Source organism: Aythya marila (genome assembly GCF_965140915.1).
Source record: "Aythya marila genome assembly, chromosome: 4".
Taxonomy (NCBI): domain Eukaryota; kingdom Metazoa; phylum Chordata; class Aves; order Anseriformes; family Anatidae; genus Aythya; species Aythya marila.
The window spans coordinates 76,657,175-76,670,327 of NC_139045.1; the positions used below are offsets into that span (position 1 = coordinate 76,657,175).

A 13,153-nucleotide genomic window follows, 5' to 3' on the forward strand; every position below is an offset into this window, starting at 1 on the left:
TCCCCCCAGCCCCGTACCTCCCCCACAATAAACGCACCTGAACCGAGCCCCCCGCGTCTGCTCCTTGCTGTGGGACCCTGAGCAGGAGCGGGAGCCCCGTCCCGTTACAAAAGGCTTTATTAAAGGTTAAAACTCGGCGCGGCGAAGCGCGGCGCCCCACTCACAGTGGTTGGGAAGGCGAAGGTACAAAGAGCCCTTGAGGCGGGCGCAGGCGCCCGGGAGGTTGTGCTGGGTCGGGGCGAGCGGAGTAGAAAAGTGTACAAAGGGTTGTGCAGCGCAGGGACACCGGGACGGGGACGTCGGCCCCGCTGGGACGTGTCCAAGGCACAGAGATGACCGGGGTGAGCCGGGGCGCCCTCGGCGGGCAGGGGCAGCTCCTGTGGCACACGCAGCCCCCGCGGCCCCTCCGCCCTCCCGCCCCGTGCCCCGCTCACAGCTTGGCCCCCACCTCCGCTGAGGCAGAGGAAGGGGGGAAAAAACAGCACCAGAGAGCCCGGCCGGGGAGCCCCAGCCCGGGGAGCCAGCACCCTCCCGCGGGGCCCTGGCAGGGGAGGGGGCAGCAGAGCCCCCAGCCCCACAATACTGCTCGGTCAGAGGTAGCACCAGTGCCGGCCGGGGTGGGGGGGGCCCTGCCCGGCTTGGCACGCCGCCGCCCCAGGGAAAGGCACCGCGAGGCGGCGGCAGGGGGGGGAATGGGGCCGTAAACCAGAGCGGCGGCGGCAGCGAGCGCCTGTAAACCAGCCTGGGGACGGGGGTGTAAACAGGCAGCCCCCAGGGCCCGCAGCGGCCGCAGCCCCGGGGCAGGGGGGGCGGAGAGGGGAGCCCCCCGCCCTGTGCCAGCCGGGGCGCGGCCGTGCCCCCTGCCCCGGGGGGTGCGTCACGGCCGTGCCCCTCGTGCCCCTCGCTTCAGGAGACGTGGGGCGAGGGGCGCCAGAAGCACCACTTGCTGCGGGTGTGCTGCTTGCGCTGCAGCTGCTCCTCGCGATCCCGCTCCTTCTTGGAGCGCAGGTACAGGTCCTCCTCCTTCAGGTACCACACCGGCGGCCAGCGGTGCCGCTCAAAGTGCGCCTGGTTCTCTGCGGGGACGGCGGCGTGTCACGGCACAGCCGGACCCGGCACAACCGGGGCCATCCCTGCCCGGCCCCCATCAGCCTACCTGGGGACATGAACTTCATCTCCCGGGGGAAGCGGCGGCAGACGCTGTTGTAGTTGGTGCAGATGTAGTGCAGGCACCAGGCGGCCAGCTGCCGGGCGTTGTGGAACTGCAGGCAGGGGATGGGGGGAGCCAGGGCTGGGGATTCACAGCCCGGAGCCCGCCCTGGGGCTTCGTGCCCTGGAGCAGCCCCCACCCTGTGCCCCCCACCCTGCGTACCTGCGTCATCTCCAGGTAGATGATCACCTGCTCGTCGATCTCCACCTGCTGCATGAAGGCTCGGAGCAGCTCGTCCACGGCGTACTGCTCTGGGGGCAGGGAGGGGGGCCGTGAGCGCCGGGGGACGCGGTGCAGCCATGCGGTGGGGTTACGCCGGGCTCGTCGGGCTCTTACATAAGGGCCCCGCTAATGACACCCCGGGGCCGCATCGATCCCGTCCCCATGGCTCCGTAATCGTATTGGCAGCCGACGTCAGCGGGGTGCGGGGGGGGGCTCACCTGTGAGCGCCTGCAGCCGGGGCAGGCAGAGGCGGTTGGTGAGGATGAGGAGCTCCATGGCGTCCAGGTCGGGCGTGGGGGTGAAGACGCCGGTGTAGAGGAAGTCGAGGACGGCGCGCAGGCAGGCGCAGTTGGTGCCCGGCAGGGAGACCTGGAGGGACAGGGGTTTGGGGGCCAGTCGCTGGCGGTGGGGTGGGCGCTGCAGCAAGGACGGACCCTGCCCCGCCACTGGCATCGCCTGCCCCACCATGGGGACACCATGGGCGCAGCTGGGCCCCGTGTGCCCCGTGCCAGCAGAGCCACAGCCCCACGACAGCCTCGTGGTGTCCCCCCCCCCACCATCCCCATGCCCTCACCTCGGCAGCGTAGCTCTCCCGGAAAGCCCCCCGGAACATGGCCATCATCCAGTCACAGCCGGCAATCAGCAGGGGCTTGTGCGCCGGCACGGTCCCATCGTCCACACGGAAAACCACGTCTGGGGTGGCACAGGGACAGGTTCAGCACGGGGCAGGCACCCCTCGGCCATCCCCGTCCCACACCACGGCTGGTGCAGGGACGCCAGCGCCACGCACCACAGCCAGCCCAGCACAGGGACAGCAGCACAGCCACACGGGTGCCAGGGGTGGCGTGGGGAGGGGACGAGGGCTCTGGGAGTGCAGCCCAGCGTGGCCCTGGTGGAGGGGCAGTGCTCAGGGCAGCCACGAGCCCAGGTCCATGCATGGCCCAGAGGGAGCCGAATGTCCCAGACAGAGGGAAGGGAGCCCATGTGATGTCCCCAGCAGGGCACCGCCACCCCTCGCCCCCTGTACCTGCAAAGACCCCCTTCCCCAGGCACTCCTTGATGCGGTTGGCACGGCGGACGTGGAAGGCCTTGGTGATCTCCTGGTTCATGAAGCTCTCCTTGTTGAGCACGTTGGCCACCATCATGCGCAGGTCGAAGACCTCCAGCAGCTCGGCGATGGTGGCCACCTGCATCAGGTCCCCGCGGGCCTGGTCCAGCCGCCCGGTGTAGAGGTACTCCAGCACGGCGCGGAAGGGCTCCGCCTGCACCAGCCGGTCCATGCACACCACCGTCATCCGCTTCTCCCGCCCCGCCACCGGGTCCTCCACCAGCTCCCAGCGCATGCTGACGAAGCCACGGCCCCACGCCGACAGGTCGCGGGCACCGGGCACCGCGCCGTCCCCCGCCGCCGGCCGCAGGGCGTCGTCGCTCTGCGAGGTCCGCAGCGGGGCGCGCGCCCCCTCGCCCAGCGCCCCCCGCTCCCCGTCCAGGCTGCGGGCGCGGGCGGCCGGCTCCTTGGCCACCCCCCGCGGCCCCTCCAGGGTGAAGAGGTCGTAGAACTTGGAGCAGGAGGTGGCCAGGTAGACGCGGTGGGCGAAGACCTGCTGGCCGTCCTGCAGCTGGAAGACGACGTCGGCGCAGAGCGGGGTGCAGAAGAGGGCGGCGGGGCCCCAGCCGCGGCTGGCCGGCGGGTCGGGGATGTGGATGACGGGCGGCGGGGGCTTGGGGGGCAGGAAGGGGGCCTGCAGCAGCGGCCGCTGCATCTTCTTCAGGTGGGACTTCCAGAACTGCAGGTGGCGGCGGGAGATGAGGGCGGCCCGGATGGCGTTGTCGAAGACGTCCTTGATGCCGAACTGGGCCACCACGCTGGTCTCGTAGTAGGGCACGCCCAGCTCCTTGGCCACCTCGTGGCCCCGCTCCGGGGGCAGGATGTCCGTGGGCTTGATGGGCCTGGGGGTGCAGAGCGGGGCCGTGTCACTGCATGGGGGGCCCGGACCCCAACCCCGACCCCCTGCCCACCCGCCGGGTGCAGCCTCACTTGGCCAGGGGGCGCCGGGCGCGGTTGACGGCCTCCAGGTCGGCGTAGCGCAGGTCCAGCTGGCAGCCCACCAGGATGATGGGCGTCCGCGGGCAGAAGTGTTTGATCTCGGGGTACCACATGGTCTTCACGTGGCGCAGGGAGTTGGGGTTGGCCAGCGAGAAGCAGAGCACGACCACATCCGACCTGCGGCGAGGAGGAGGAGGAGGAGGGGGAGGAAGGGGGTCAGCGCAGCCCTGTCCTGGCACAACCCGCAGGCGCCACGTGCACCGGCGGCTGCAGGGAGATGCCCACCAACAGCGGCCGGGACAGGGGCAGAGCAGGCACAGGGGACCCGAGCCCCGTCCCGTGCCCATTGTGGGGCCGGACCCCTGTGGGAAGGGACCCTCAGGGTGGCCGGGAGCAGCCGCGTGGCCGCCAGGCCGGGTTTGTTTTTAGTCCGTGCCTTCCGAGACGTGAGCAGGAGCCGCGTTTGGAGCTGGGCCCGTGCCGGGGACCAAGATAGACGCCGTCCTCCCGCCCCCCCGGGCCCCCGGCCAGCACGGGAGCTGCAGCTCAGCCGGCACCCGCTGCCCTGCGGGGAAGGGGACGGCGGGGTGGTGGCACTGGGTGCCCTCTGGGCAACCCGGGCTGTGCCCCCTCACCCGGGGGTGCCCCCATTCCCACCGGGCGTCCCTGCCCCCCCCACATGGAGGGGAGCTCAGAGCTCACCAAGCCAAGCTGGCGCGCTGTGGCGGGGCGATAAGAGCCTGGACGTGCCAGAGGCCACGGGGAAGGGGTTGTTTACAGCCCAGCCACTTGGCACGGGGGGGGGCATGAGGGGGCGGGGGCTGTCACCCTCTCGGCCACAGCCACGGTCACAGCCACGGCCACGGGGATCTCCCGGTGCCAGGACGGGCTCAGCCGCACGGCACCGGGGCTCAGTGCCTGCTCTCGGCCACGGCCGGGGACCCCCGGGTCCTGCCCCGGGACCCCATGGCCGTGCAGCCCCGGGTGTGGTGGGTCCCGTGCGTCCCAAATACCCCCCGGAGCCCCCCGGTGCTGCCGCTGCCTGCGGGGACACCCCGGGCACCCGGAGCTGCCCCCGGAGCCGGTGCCTGCCCGGTCCCTGCGGTCACGGTGCCCCCGGGGCTGCAACCGGACACCGGAGGGGGGTGGGAGGTGTGGGGGGGGGCAGACCTCTCCCACCCCCCCCGCATCCCGCCCGGCCGCGAGTCGGGCCCCGGGGGGGGGGTCCCTCGTGCTCGGCGCCCCCCGCCCGCCGCCGCCGGGGCTCGGAGCGGGACCGCGCCCCCCGCGCCGCCCCCCCCCACCTGCCGTAGGCGAAGCGCCGGTCCTTGTGGTGGTCCCCGAAGGTGTCCCAGAGCCGCAGCGACACGCTCACCTCGTCCACCACGTCCCGGGAGCGCTCCAGCACCTGCGGGGGCGGCGGTCAGCGGCTGCCCGGTGTGGGGGGGGGGCTCCCCGGGGGGCTCGGGGTGCTCCCCCCCGGGGTCCGGGGCCGCCCCCCCTTCCCCCCCCTGTCCCCCCGGTGCCCCCGCACCTCCTGGCAGACGCGGTACTGGTCGATGGCCCACACGGTGGGCACGTGCGTGGCCAGCAGCTGGTACTGGCTGAGGGTGGCGTTGCAGGCGCGGGCGCAGATGAGCCGGGTCTTGCCCACGGCGTTGTCGCCCACCACCACGCACTTGATGGTCTCGACGTTGGGCCGCTCGTAGTCCACGTCCAGGTCCATGGGGCCCCCGCTCAGCGCCGCGCCCCGCGCCGCCCCCCGCCCATCCCGCGCCGCCGCCGCCGCCGCCGCCGCCGCCGCCGCCCGGGCCCGTTACCCCGCCCGCCCCGCCCCTCCCCGCCCCGCCCCGCCCCGCAGCCAATCCGCGCCCGCCCCGCCGCGCCTAGCCCCGCCCTGCCGGCCACGCCCCGCGCCCGCCGCCAACCCGCGCCGGCCACGCCCCGCCAGGCCACGCCCCCTCGCCTTCCCCCCCCCCGCCGCCAATCCGCGCCCGCCCCGCCGCGGCCCCGCCCGCGCGCGGACAAAGGAGCGCCGCCAGGGGGCGCCGCGCCCACGTGACCGCCCCCCGCCCCCGCGCTCCTCGCGGCCGGCGGCGTGCGCGGCCAAGCCCCCGGTGGGCGGGGCCCTGCTGGAGGGTCACGCCTCTGCTGGGCGGGGCTATGCGTTGAAGCCACGCCCCTCCCCCTCGCCACGCCCACCCGCCGAGCGCCGACGGGGGGGACGGCGGAGACACCGGGAGCCGCGGGGGCACGGAGCGACAGCGGGACCGCGAGGGGCGGTAAAAGGGACAGCAGGGACAGCAGGGACAGCAGCAGCACCGGTGGCACCAGTGGCACCACCAGCACCAGTAGCACCAGTGAAACCAGCAGCACGAATGGCACCAGTGAAACCAGTGACACCAGTGGCACCACTGGCACCAGTGACACCAGCAGCACCAGTGGCACCAGTGGCACCACCAGCACCAGTGTCTCCAGTGACACCAGCAGCACAAATGGCACCAGTGAAACCAGTGACACCAGTGGAACCACCAGCACCAGTGACACCAGCAGCACCAGTGGCACCAGTGACACCAGTGGCACCAGTGGCCCAGCACAGCCAGCACACGCCTGGCACAGCAGGACAGCAGGGACACAGGGGTGCAGCAGCATTCACAGTGCCACCAGTAAGCTCCAGTACAAACCAGTGACGCTGTGGGCCTCCAGGCCTGCCCGCTGTCCCGCCGTCCCACTGTCCCTGCCCCCACAGCCCTGCCGGAGCCCCGCGGTGCCCACAACTCTCCTGCCCCAGCACCTTGGGGTGCCGGTGCTGCACCAGGCCCTGTGGGCACACCGTTCCCTGCCGCCCTGGTACCCCCCACTGCCAGAGCTCTCCCTGTCCCCAGCTGCCTCCTGTGGGTCCCCGGGGGCTCGGGGCTGTCCCCCCGGGACTGGGTACCGCTGTGGGCTGATGGCCCAGGGCATCGGTGGCTGCTGCGGCCGGGGCCCCTTGTTTTGGGGGCGTGAGGGCTGTGGTGTCTGGGTCCCCGTGCCCGCATGGGCTGCAGCTCGGCCCCCCCCGCAGGGGTCCCCAGCGGTGCCCCCGTTGCTCGCATCAGAGAAGGGACCAGGACGGGCCCGGCGGCCGGGGACTGCGGGACCAGGCCCCTGCCCCAAGCCGCCAGCAGCGACAGCCGAGCTGGGGAGAGCTGGGGGGGGGACAGCAGCGATGGGCACCCCCGTGTGCGGGGCTGGGGGCGGCTCGGGGCGCTGCAGTACACGGGACGGTGCAGGGACACGGGGCGGCGCAGCGACACGGCGCGGGGGGGGGCTCATCCCCGCCCCCCGGGGGGCGCCCCCCCGCCCGGCCGCAGCTGCCGCTGCCGAATTTTTTCCCTCTCTGGGGCTTTGGGGCTCGGAGGCCGCGGTGACCAAATAAGGGCAGCGGCGCCGGGCGGCCCCGCGCGTGGGGAGGCCGCTCCCGGGGGGCCGGGCCCCGGGGGGGCTCCGCGTCACGCGCCGCGTCCGCCCGCACGGGCCCCGCCGCGCCCGCACCCACGTCCCGGCGTGGGACCCCCGCTGCACCCACGTCCCGGCCCCCCCGGGGCGCTCTGCCCTGCACCCGTGTTACGCGTGGGGCCCCGCCGTGAGCCCCTGTCACCGCGTGGGACCCTGCCCTGTGCCCACGTCACGCAGCGGGACCCCGCATCGCCCCCACGCCGCGGTGTGGGCCCGCGCTCTGCCCACGGTACCGCGTGGCACCCCCGAGCCCACGGCCAGCCCACGGACCCACGCCCCGCACCCACGCCCTCGGGCTCCCGAACCGGCGGGGGGTCCCGGCACCGCCGCGCCCCCGCGCTCTGCCCCGGGCCGGGCCCCCCCCGGCGGTAGCGACCCCGTCCCGGGCGGCCACCGGGCGGCCCCCGTGCACCGGTAACGGCCCCGCCGCCGGTAGCGGCCCCGCGCCCCCTCCGCCGCCCCCTCCGGGCCGGGCACAGGGCGCGGGGCTGGCGCGGCGCCCGGTCCCGCCCGGTCCCGCCCGGTCCCTCCCCGCCCTCCCGGCGGCGGCGGAGGCGGGGCCGGGCCGGGCGCAGGATCTGTCCGGGCGGCGCGGGGCCGGGCAGGGCGCAGCATGGGGGCCCCGGGGCTGGACCGGCACCGGCTGGCGCTGCTGGCGGCCAAGGAGGACGTGGGCAACCCGCGGGCGGCCACCAACTGGTGAGGGCACCGGGCACCGGGCACCGGGCTACGGACGGGCTCCGGCACCGGGCACGGGCGGGGACCGCGACGTGCGGGGCAGCGGGCGGGGGGGACCCCCGCGGGGCCGGGGAACCCGGGAAGCGGAGCCGGGACAGGGGGTCCTGGGCCGCACGTGGACCCGCGCACCGGGACCGGACGAGCGTGGCCCCGGGGAACGGGGACGGCGGGACGGTGCCGAGACGGTGCCGCGGCCCCGGGGCTGGGCCCCGCCCGGCGCTGAGCCCGCGGACCCGGGCAGGGAACCGGGCGGCCCGGCCCGGCCCGTCGGGCTGGGAGCGGCTCCGGGGTGCGGGGCCCGCCGGGGCTGAACGGCTCCGGGACGCGCCAGGGCCGGGGGGAGCGGCCGCGCCCCCGCACCGGTGCCAGCCCGGGGGTGCCCGCAGCGCCCCGCCCGGCTCTGCCATCCCCCCCCGGCCCCACCGCGTGGGGACCGCGGCTCCTGCCCGGCCCCGCCCGGGCGTGGGAGCCCCGCGCCCCTCCCGATGCCGGCGGGGCGGCGGCGGAGCCTGTCCCGGGACCGGTGCCGCTCCTCCAGCGAGAGCCGGGCCGGGAGCCGGCGCCCTCCCGACACCGGGCGGCCGCGGTCGGGGCCGGCTGTCGCGGCGGGTCCCCCGGGCTGGCGGCGGCGGGGCTGCGGGGGGGCCGGAGGCGGGGCCGCCCCTTTCCCCACCGCTTCCCGGTGCCGCGCGGCCCCGCGGCCGCTGCCCTCTGCCCCGTGGCCCCGAGCCGCGCCGTGCTCCAGCGCGCCGCTCCCGAGCCGTGCCGGAGCCGAGCCGGAGCCGTGCCGCTCCGCACGCGTGCTGCTGGAGCCGGGCCGCGCCGTGTCCCCGGCGCGCAGCGTGCCGCCACATGCGGCTGTAATCGGAGCCGTGCCGAGACAAAGGCGGCGGCGGCTGGCGGGGAATGCCGCCCCGGCGGGGGGCTCCCCGGCCCCCCCCGGCCCCAGCCCCGGGCGCACGAGGCCCGGGGGCGCCGGCGGGTCGGGGCTGCCCGGCCGCTGGGGGGGCTCTCGGGCAGCGGGGAGAGGCCGGCTCGGGGCCGGTATCACCGGGGGAGAGGGGGGGCGGGCACGGGCCGGGGGGGGTCCGGGCGCTGCGGCGCTTCCCGCGGCCCCATTGTCCCCTGGGCGGATGCTGCCGGCGGCACTTCCACGAATTCAGCCCGGCGGGCAGCGGGGGGGGCACGGCGGGGGGGTGGGATGGGGTGGGCACGGCGCGGGGGCCGGGCACTGGTGGGCGGGGGCCGGCGGGGCCGCGCGGTCCCGGTGCGGCGGGGACCCGGTGCTGGATACCCGCGCCCCCCCCGCGGCCCTGCCCCGGCTCCTCCCGGCGCTGCCCCGGGGGGTGCCGCTCCCCCCCCCGGGCTGCTGATCCCTCTGCCCCCCCAGGGCCGTCTTCGCCTACGAGAAGCACCATGACCTCAAGCTGCTGGACTCCGGAGGTACGGAGTGGGGGGGACCGGCCGCTGCCTGCCCCCGCAGAGTGCGCGGGGGTCCCGCGGCGCCCGGCCCCCCCTGACCGCCCCCTCCTTGCAGCCGGGGGCGCGGACGAGCTGGCCGGCAAGTTCTGCGCCAGCAGCGTCATGTACGGGCTGTGCCGCCTCCGGGACCCCGCCACCGGCGCCCCCCGCATCGTCCTCATCAGCTGGGTGAGCGCGGGCCGGGGGCTCCTGCGGGGGGGCGCTGGGGCTGACCCCGCCGCCTCGCACCTTGCCCCGGGCACGGCCGAGGCTCCCCCCGGCCCCCAGCCCCACGGCTGCGTGGGATCACGGCGGGGGCTCCGGCCGGCGGCGGGCGCGGGGCGGGGGGGGGCGCGGCGGGGCCCCAGCCCTGAGCCGCCTGTGCCCGTGCCAGGTCGGGGAGAAGACGCCCGAGTCCCAGCGGCAGGCGTGCGCCGGGCACCTGCCGGCCATCAGAGCCTTCTTCAGGGTGAGTCGGGGCCGGCGGGGGGCCGGGGGCGGCCCCGACCTGGGGGGGCTCCCCCCGCCCCTCCTCCCGCCCCCCAGCCCGGGGCAGCCCCGACCTTTGCTTGCTGCGCTCAGTGCATTCCTGGCGCTGCTGACTCAGGCGCCGCCGTTCCCAGTTCCCAGCCTTGGCCGCCGACCCGGGGCTGTGGCTGGGCTCCTTGCCCCGGCCGGATCCTGCCCGGCCCCGCAGCAGCGGGGAGGCTGCCCCGGCCCGCCCGGCGGGACGTCCCCGCGCCCCGATCCGTCGGGGAATGGCGCCGGGATCCCCCGGGGAGCGCTCGGGGCGGCCGCGGGCCCGTCCCGGGGGGAGCGCGGGGGGGGGGGGCTGCGGCGGCCGGCGCCTCGGCACCCCCGCGGGGGCTCGGGGCTGACCCCGTCCCCGTCTGGCGGCAGGAGGCCAGCGTGGTGCTGAGCGCCCGGCGCGCCGAGGAGGTGACCCAGGAGGGGCTGAGCCGCGCTCTGGCCCAGCTGGCCCCCGCCGCGGCCCCCCCGGCCAGGAGGGCCCCCCCGGCAGACACCGAGGAGCTGGTGGTGAGCGGGGCCGCCGGGGACGGGGACGGGGAGCGGGAGCGGGACCGGGACCGGGGCCGGCGGGGCGAGGGCGCCCCTCTGGGTGCTCGCCGCCGCCGCGGGGCCGCCCTGAGTCCCGGCCGGTCCCGCAGGGCACCAACTACCGCAAGACGAACCCGGCGCTGGAGATCCGCCGGACCCAGCGGGACTCCTTCTGGGCGCAGGCCGAGGTGAGGGCCGGGGCACCCCGCGCGGCCGCCGCTCCCGGGGGGCCCGGGCTCGGCCCCGGTGCCCGTCCCGGGGGTCCCGGCCCCGCTGAGCCCGGTGCCGCCCGGCGCAGCGCGAAGAGGAGCAGCGCAAGGAGGAGGAGCGGCGGCGGCTGCTGGAGGAGCGGCGGCGCTGGGAGCGGGAGCGGATGGAGGAGGAGAGGCGCGAGGCGGCCGAGCGCGAGCAGCGCTTCAGGGAGAAGGAGCGGCTGATCGAGGAGCACCGGTGAGCGCCGCACCCCCGGGGGCACGCAGCCCCCCCGCGCCCCCGCAGCGGGACCCGAGTCCCGGCGGCCGCCCCGGTGCCGGCTCTGAGGGTCCCCGTCCCGGCAGGAAGGAGCAGGCGCGGCTGGAGGCGGAGGAGCGGAGGAAGGAGAAAGCCCGCTGGGTGAGCGGGGACGGGCACGGGGGGACGGGGGGACGGGAGAATGGGGCACGGGGTTGCCCCGCCACAGCCGGCTCACCGCGGCCCCATCCCGTTCCCGGTCCCGGTCCTGTTCCCTGTCCCGGTCCCGCAGGAGCAGCAGCAGCGGGAGCACGAGGAGGCCATGCGGGAGCGCTCCCGGCGCTCCGAGTCCATCGAGAAGGCGGCCGTGAGTGCGGGGGGGACCACCGGGGGCGTGGGGGGGGGGTCCGGGGGCCGCCGCTGACGGCTGTCCCGCCCCGGTGCTGCAGGAGGCGGCCGTGCTGGTGTCCCAGCGCCCGCAGAACCCCCGGGATTTCTTCCGGCAGCGGGAGCGCGCGGGGTCCACCTCCGGGGCTCCGCTGCCCGCCGGCCCCGTGGGCGCCCGGCCCGGTAGGTGCGGGGAGGGGTGGGAGGGGGCGGGCCGGGGGGGGGCCGTGCCGGGGGCCGGCTGCTGACCTGCGCTCCCCCAGGAGCCCGGCGGCCGTTCCTGCGGTACCAGCGCAGCCTGACCGAGTCAGCCTTCATCTTCCGCCGGCCGGAGCCCCCGCCCTCGCCCTCGCCCCTCGACCCCGGGGCTTTCAGGGCGGCGGCGCCCCCCACCAGCCCCCGCCGCCCCCCGCCGCCGCTGCCCGCCAGCCCCGCGGGGACGGGGCCCCCCCCTCGCTGTGCCGCCGCGGGGGCTCCCAGCCCAGCCGGGGCAGGGCCCCCCCCGACCCTGCCGGGGTCCCCGCCCCCCGCCAGCCCCCCCGGGTCGGGGCCCCCCGACGGCACCCGTGGGGCAGAGCCCGAGCCCCCCCGCGGCACTCCCGGGCTGGGCTCCCCCAGCACCCCCGGCGGGGGGCTGCCGCTCCCGAGCCCTCCCTGGCAGCCCCCCCCGGGGCCGGCCGTGCCGTCCCCCACCGGCAGCGCGGGGGCTGAGGCTCTGCCTCTGCCCAGCCCCCCCAGCACCCCCTTGGATGAGGAGGGCCCCCCCCCGGGCACCCCTCCCCTCCCCAGCCCCCCGGCTTGGGGGTCTCCGGAGCTGCCGGTGGGGCCGGGCGAGGGGGCCCCGAGCCCCCGGGGGGGGTCCCCTCCCCCTGGGCTGGTGCCTGCCCCGGTGCCCCCGCGCGGCCCCAGCCCCCCCAGCCCGCTGCAGGATCCGGCCCTCCCCAGCCTGGCAGCCCAGGAGCCGCAGCAAGGTGGGTGCCCGCAGCCCCCTGCCCGCTGTGTGGGGCCGGGGTGGGGGTCCTGCACGCTGCGCCCCCCAGCCCCAGCACCTGGGCTGGTGGGGGGGGGGCTCAGCCGTGCCCGCATCCCCCCAGGGACCATCAGGGAACCCGAGCAGGAGCCAGCCCGGAGCGACTCGGGGCACAACGGCATCGGGGACCTCGGGCATGGGGGGTGGCCACCACCCTGGGAGCAGGACCCCCCGGGGCAGGTAGGGCTGGGGGGGCTGGGGGCAGGTGGTGGTGGCATGGGTGGGAAGGGCGGCACCTGCGGCAGGTGGGGGGCAGCGGGGGGCTGGGGGTGGATATTTGGGGGCTGGGAGGGGACAGCAGGGGGAGCAGGAATGGGACGGGGGGGGGACATGGCAGGGCAGGGGCTGGGGAGGGCAGGACGGGGCTGGGGGGTCAAGATGGGGCTGGGGGCAAGGGGCAGGACCGGGCATGGGGGCCCTGAGAGCAGGGGACCCCCGGGGCCCTTTCCTGCAGGGGGATGAGCCCAGCGACACCATCCTGCCAGAGCCGCTGCACAAAGCCAAGCCAGGTACCGCTGCGCCCCCCCCCCGGCCCCCCCATGTGTCCCGAGCCCCCCGGCCGGGCTCAGCCCTCACCCCCTCTCCCCCCCAGGCTTCGCCCTGCTGCTGGCCCGCGATGCCCCCCACCAGCAGCTGCCCGCCGGCAGCAGCCCCCCAGCCGAGGACGAGGACCTCTCCCCCCATGCTGTGTAGTGGGGGGACAGCAGCACGCCACCCCCCCAGCATCACCTACTGTGCCCCCCCAGCACCCCCCCAGCCGGGGCTGCCCCCAGCCCCCCATGCATTGGCTGCCCCGCACCTCGCCCCACTGCCCCACGCTCGGTGTGGTGCCTGCAGCCCCCCAGCCCCCCCCCAGCACCACCTCTTGCACTGGGGCCGCTGGCCCCCTACCTCCCCCCCCCCCCATACAGCAGCTTTGGGAAGCAGCCACGCACCCACAGCCCTGACCTACCTGTGCAGCACAGGGCTGGGGGGGGACAGGGGTCCCCAGATCGGGGGGCACAGGGCAGGCAGCAGGACCCTGCCCCCCCCGCGACCCCCAGCCCCCCCA

General features: G+C 77.0%; 2 protein-coding genes across 3 annotated transcripts; one reads left to right on the plus strand and one right to left on the minus strand.

Moving 5' to 3' along the window:
* Positions 1-99: 99 nt before the first annotated feature.
* LOC309877946 (rho-related BTB domain-containing protein 2-like) lies at positions 100-5,229 on the minus strand. Of its 2 annotated transcripts, none has more exons than XM_082759935.1 (9): positions 5,014-5,229; positions 4,784-4,887; positions 3,471-3,656; positions 2,460-3,382; positions 2,007-2,125; positions 1,651-1,801; positions 1,373-1,461; positions 1,157-1,262; positions 100-1,076 (listed from the first exon to the last, which is right to left on the minus strand). In XM_082759935.1, exons 1-9 carry the CDS (start codon positions 5,203-5,205, stop codon positions 907-909), a joined length of 2,040 nt encoding a protein of 679 aa, XP_082616061.1. In that variant the 5' UTR covers positions 5,206-5,229; the 3' UTR covers positions 100-906. The 2 variants fall into 2 exon arrangements, with proteins under 2 accessions (XP_082616061.1, XP_082616062.1); XM_082759936.1 differs by having other exon boundaries at positions 920-1,076; positions 1,373-1,456.
* A 2,314-nt stretch (positions 5,230-7,543) lies between these two features.
* Positions 7,544-13,129, plus strand: LOC309878129 (uncharacterized protein). Its single transcript, XM_082760312.1, has 14 exons — positions 7,544-7,676; positions 9,106-9,158; positions 9,253-9,365; positions 9,571-9,645; positions 10,077-10,214; positions 10,346-10,423; positions 10,534-10,685; positions 10,793-10,847; positions 10,978-11,052; positions 11,135-11,255; positions 11,336-12,043; positions 12,167-12,282; positions 12,557-12,611; positions 12,695-13,129. The coding sequence occupies exons 1-14, from the start codon at positions 7,591-7,593 to the stop codon at positions 12,793-12,795; spliced, it is 1,926 nt and encodes a 641-aa protein (XP_082616438.1). The 5' UTR covers positions 7,544-7,590; the 3' UTR covers positions 12,796-13,129.
* The last annotated feature ends 24 nt before the right edge of the window (positions 13,130-13,153 follow it).

Excerpts from the sequence above, each read along its gene's own strand:
- LOC309877946 (XM_082759935.1), bottom strand. The coding sequence starts at position 5,205 with ATGGACCTGGACGTGGACTACGAGCGGCCCAACGTCGAGACCATCAAG. Across the intron at positions 3,383-3,470 it reads GCCCGGCGCCCCCTGGCCAA|GCCCATCAAGCCCACGGACA; the intron begins GTGAGGCTGCAC and ends CTGCACCCCCAG. Across the intron at positions 1,077-1,156 it reads GATGAAGTTCATGTCCCCAG|AGAACCAGGCGCACTTTGAG; the intron begins GTAGGCTGATGG and ends CCGTCCCCGCAG.
- LOC309878129 (XM_082760312.1), top strand. The coding sequence starts at position 7,591 with ATGGGGGCCCCGGGGCTGGACCGGCACCGGCTGGCGCTGCTGGCGGCC. Across the intron at positions 9,646-10,076 it reads CCATCAGAGCCTTCTTCAGG|GAGGCCAGCGTGGTGCTGAG; the intron begins GTGAGTCGGGGC and ends GTCTGGCGGCAG. Across the intron at positions 11,053-11,134 it reads AGTCCATCGAGAAGGCGGCC|GAGGCGGCCGTGCTGGTGTC; the intron begins GTGAGTGCGGGG and ends CCGGTGCTGCAG.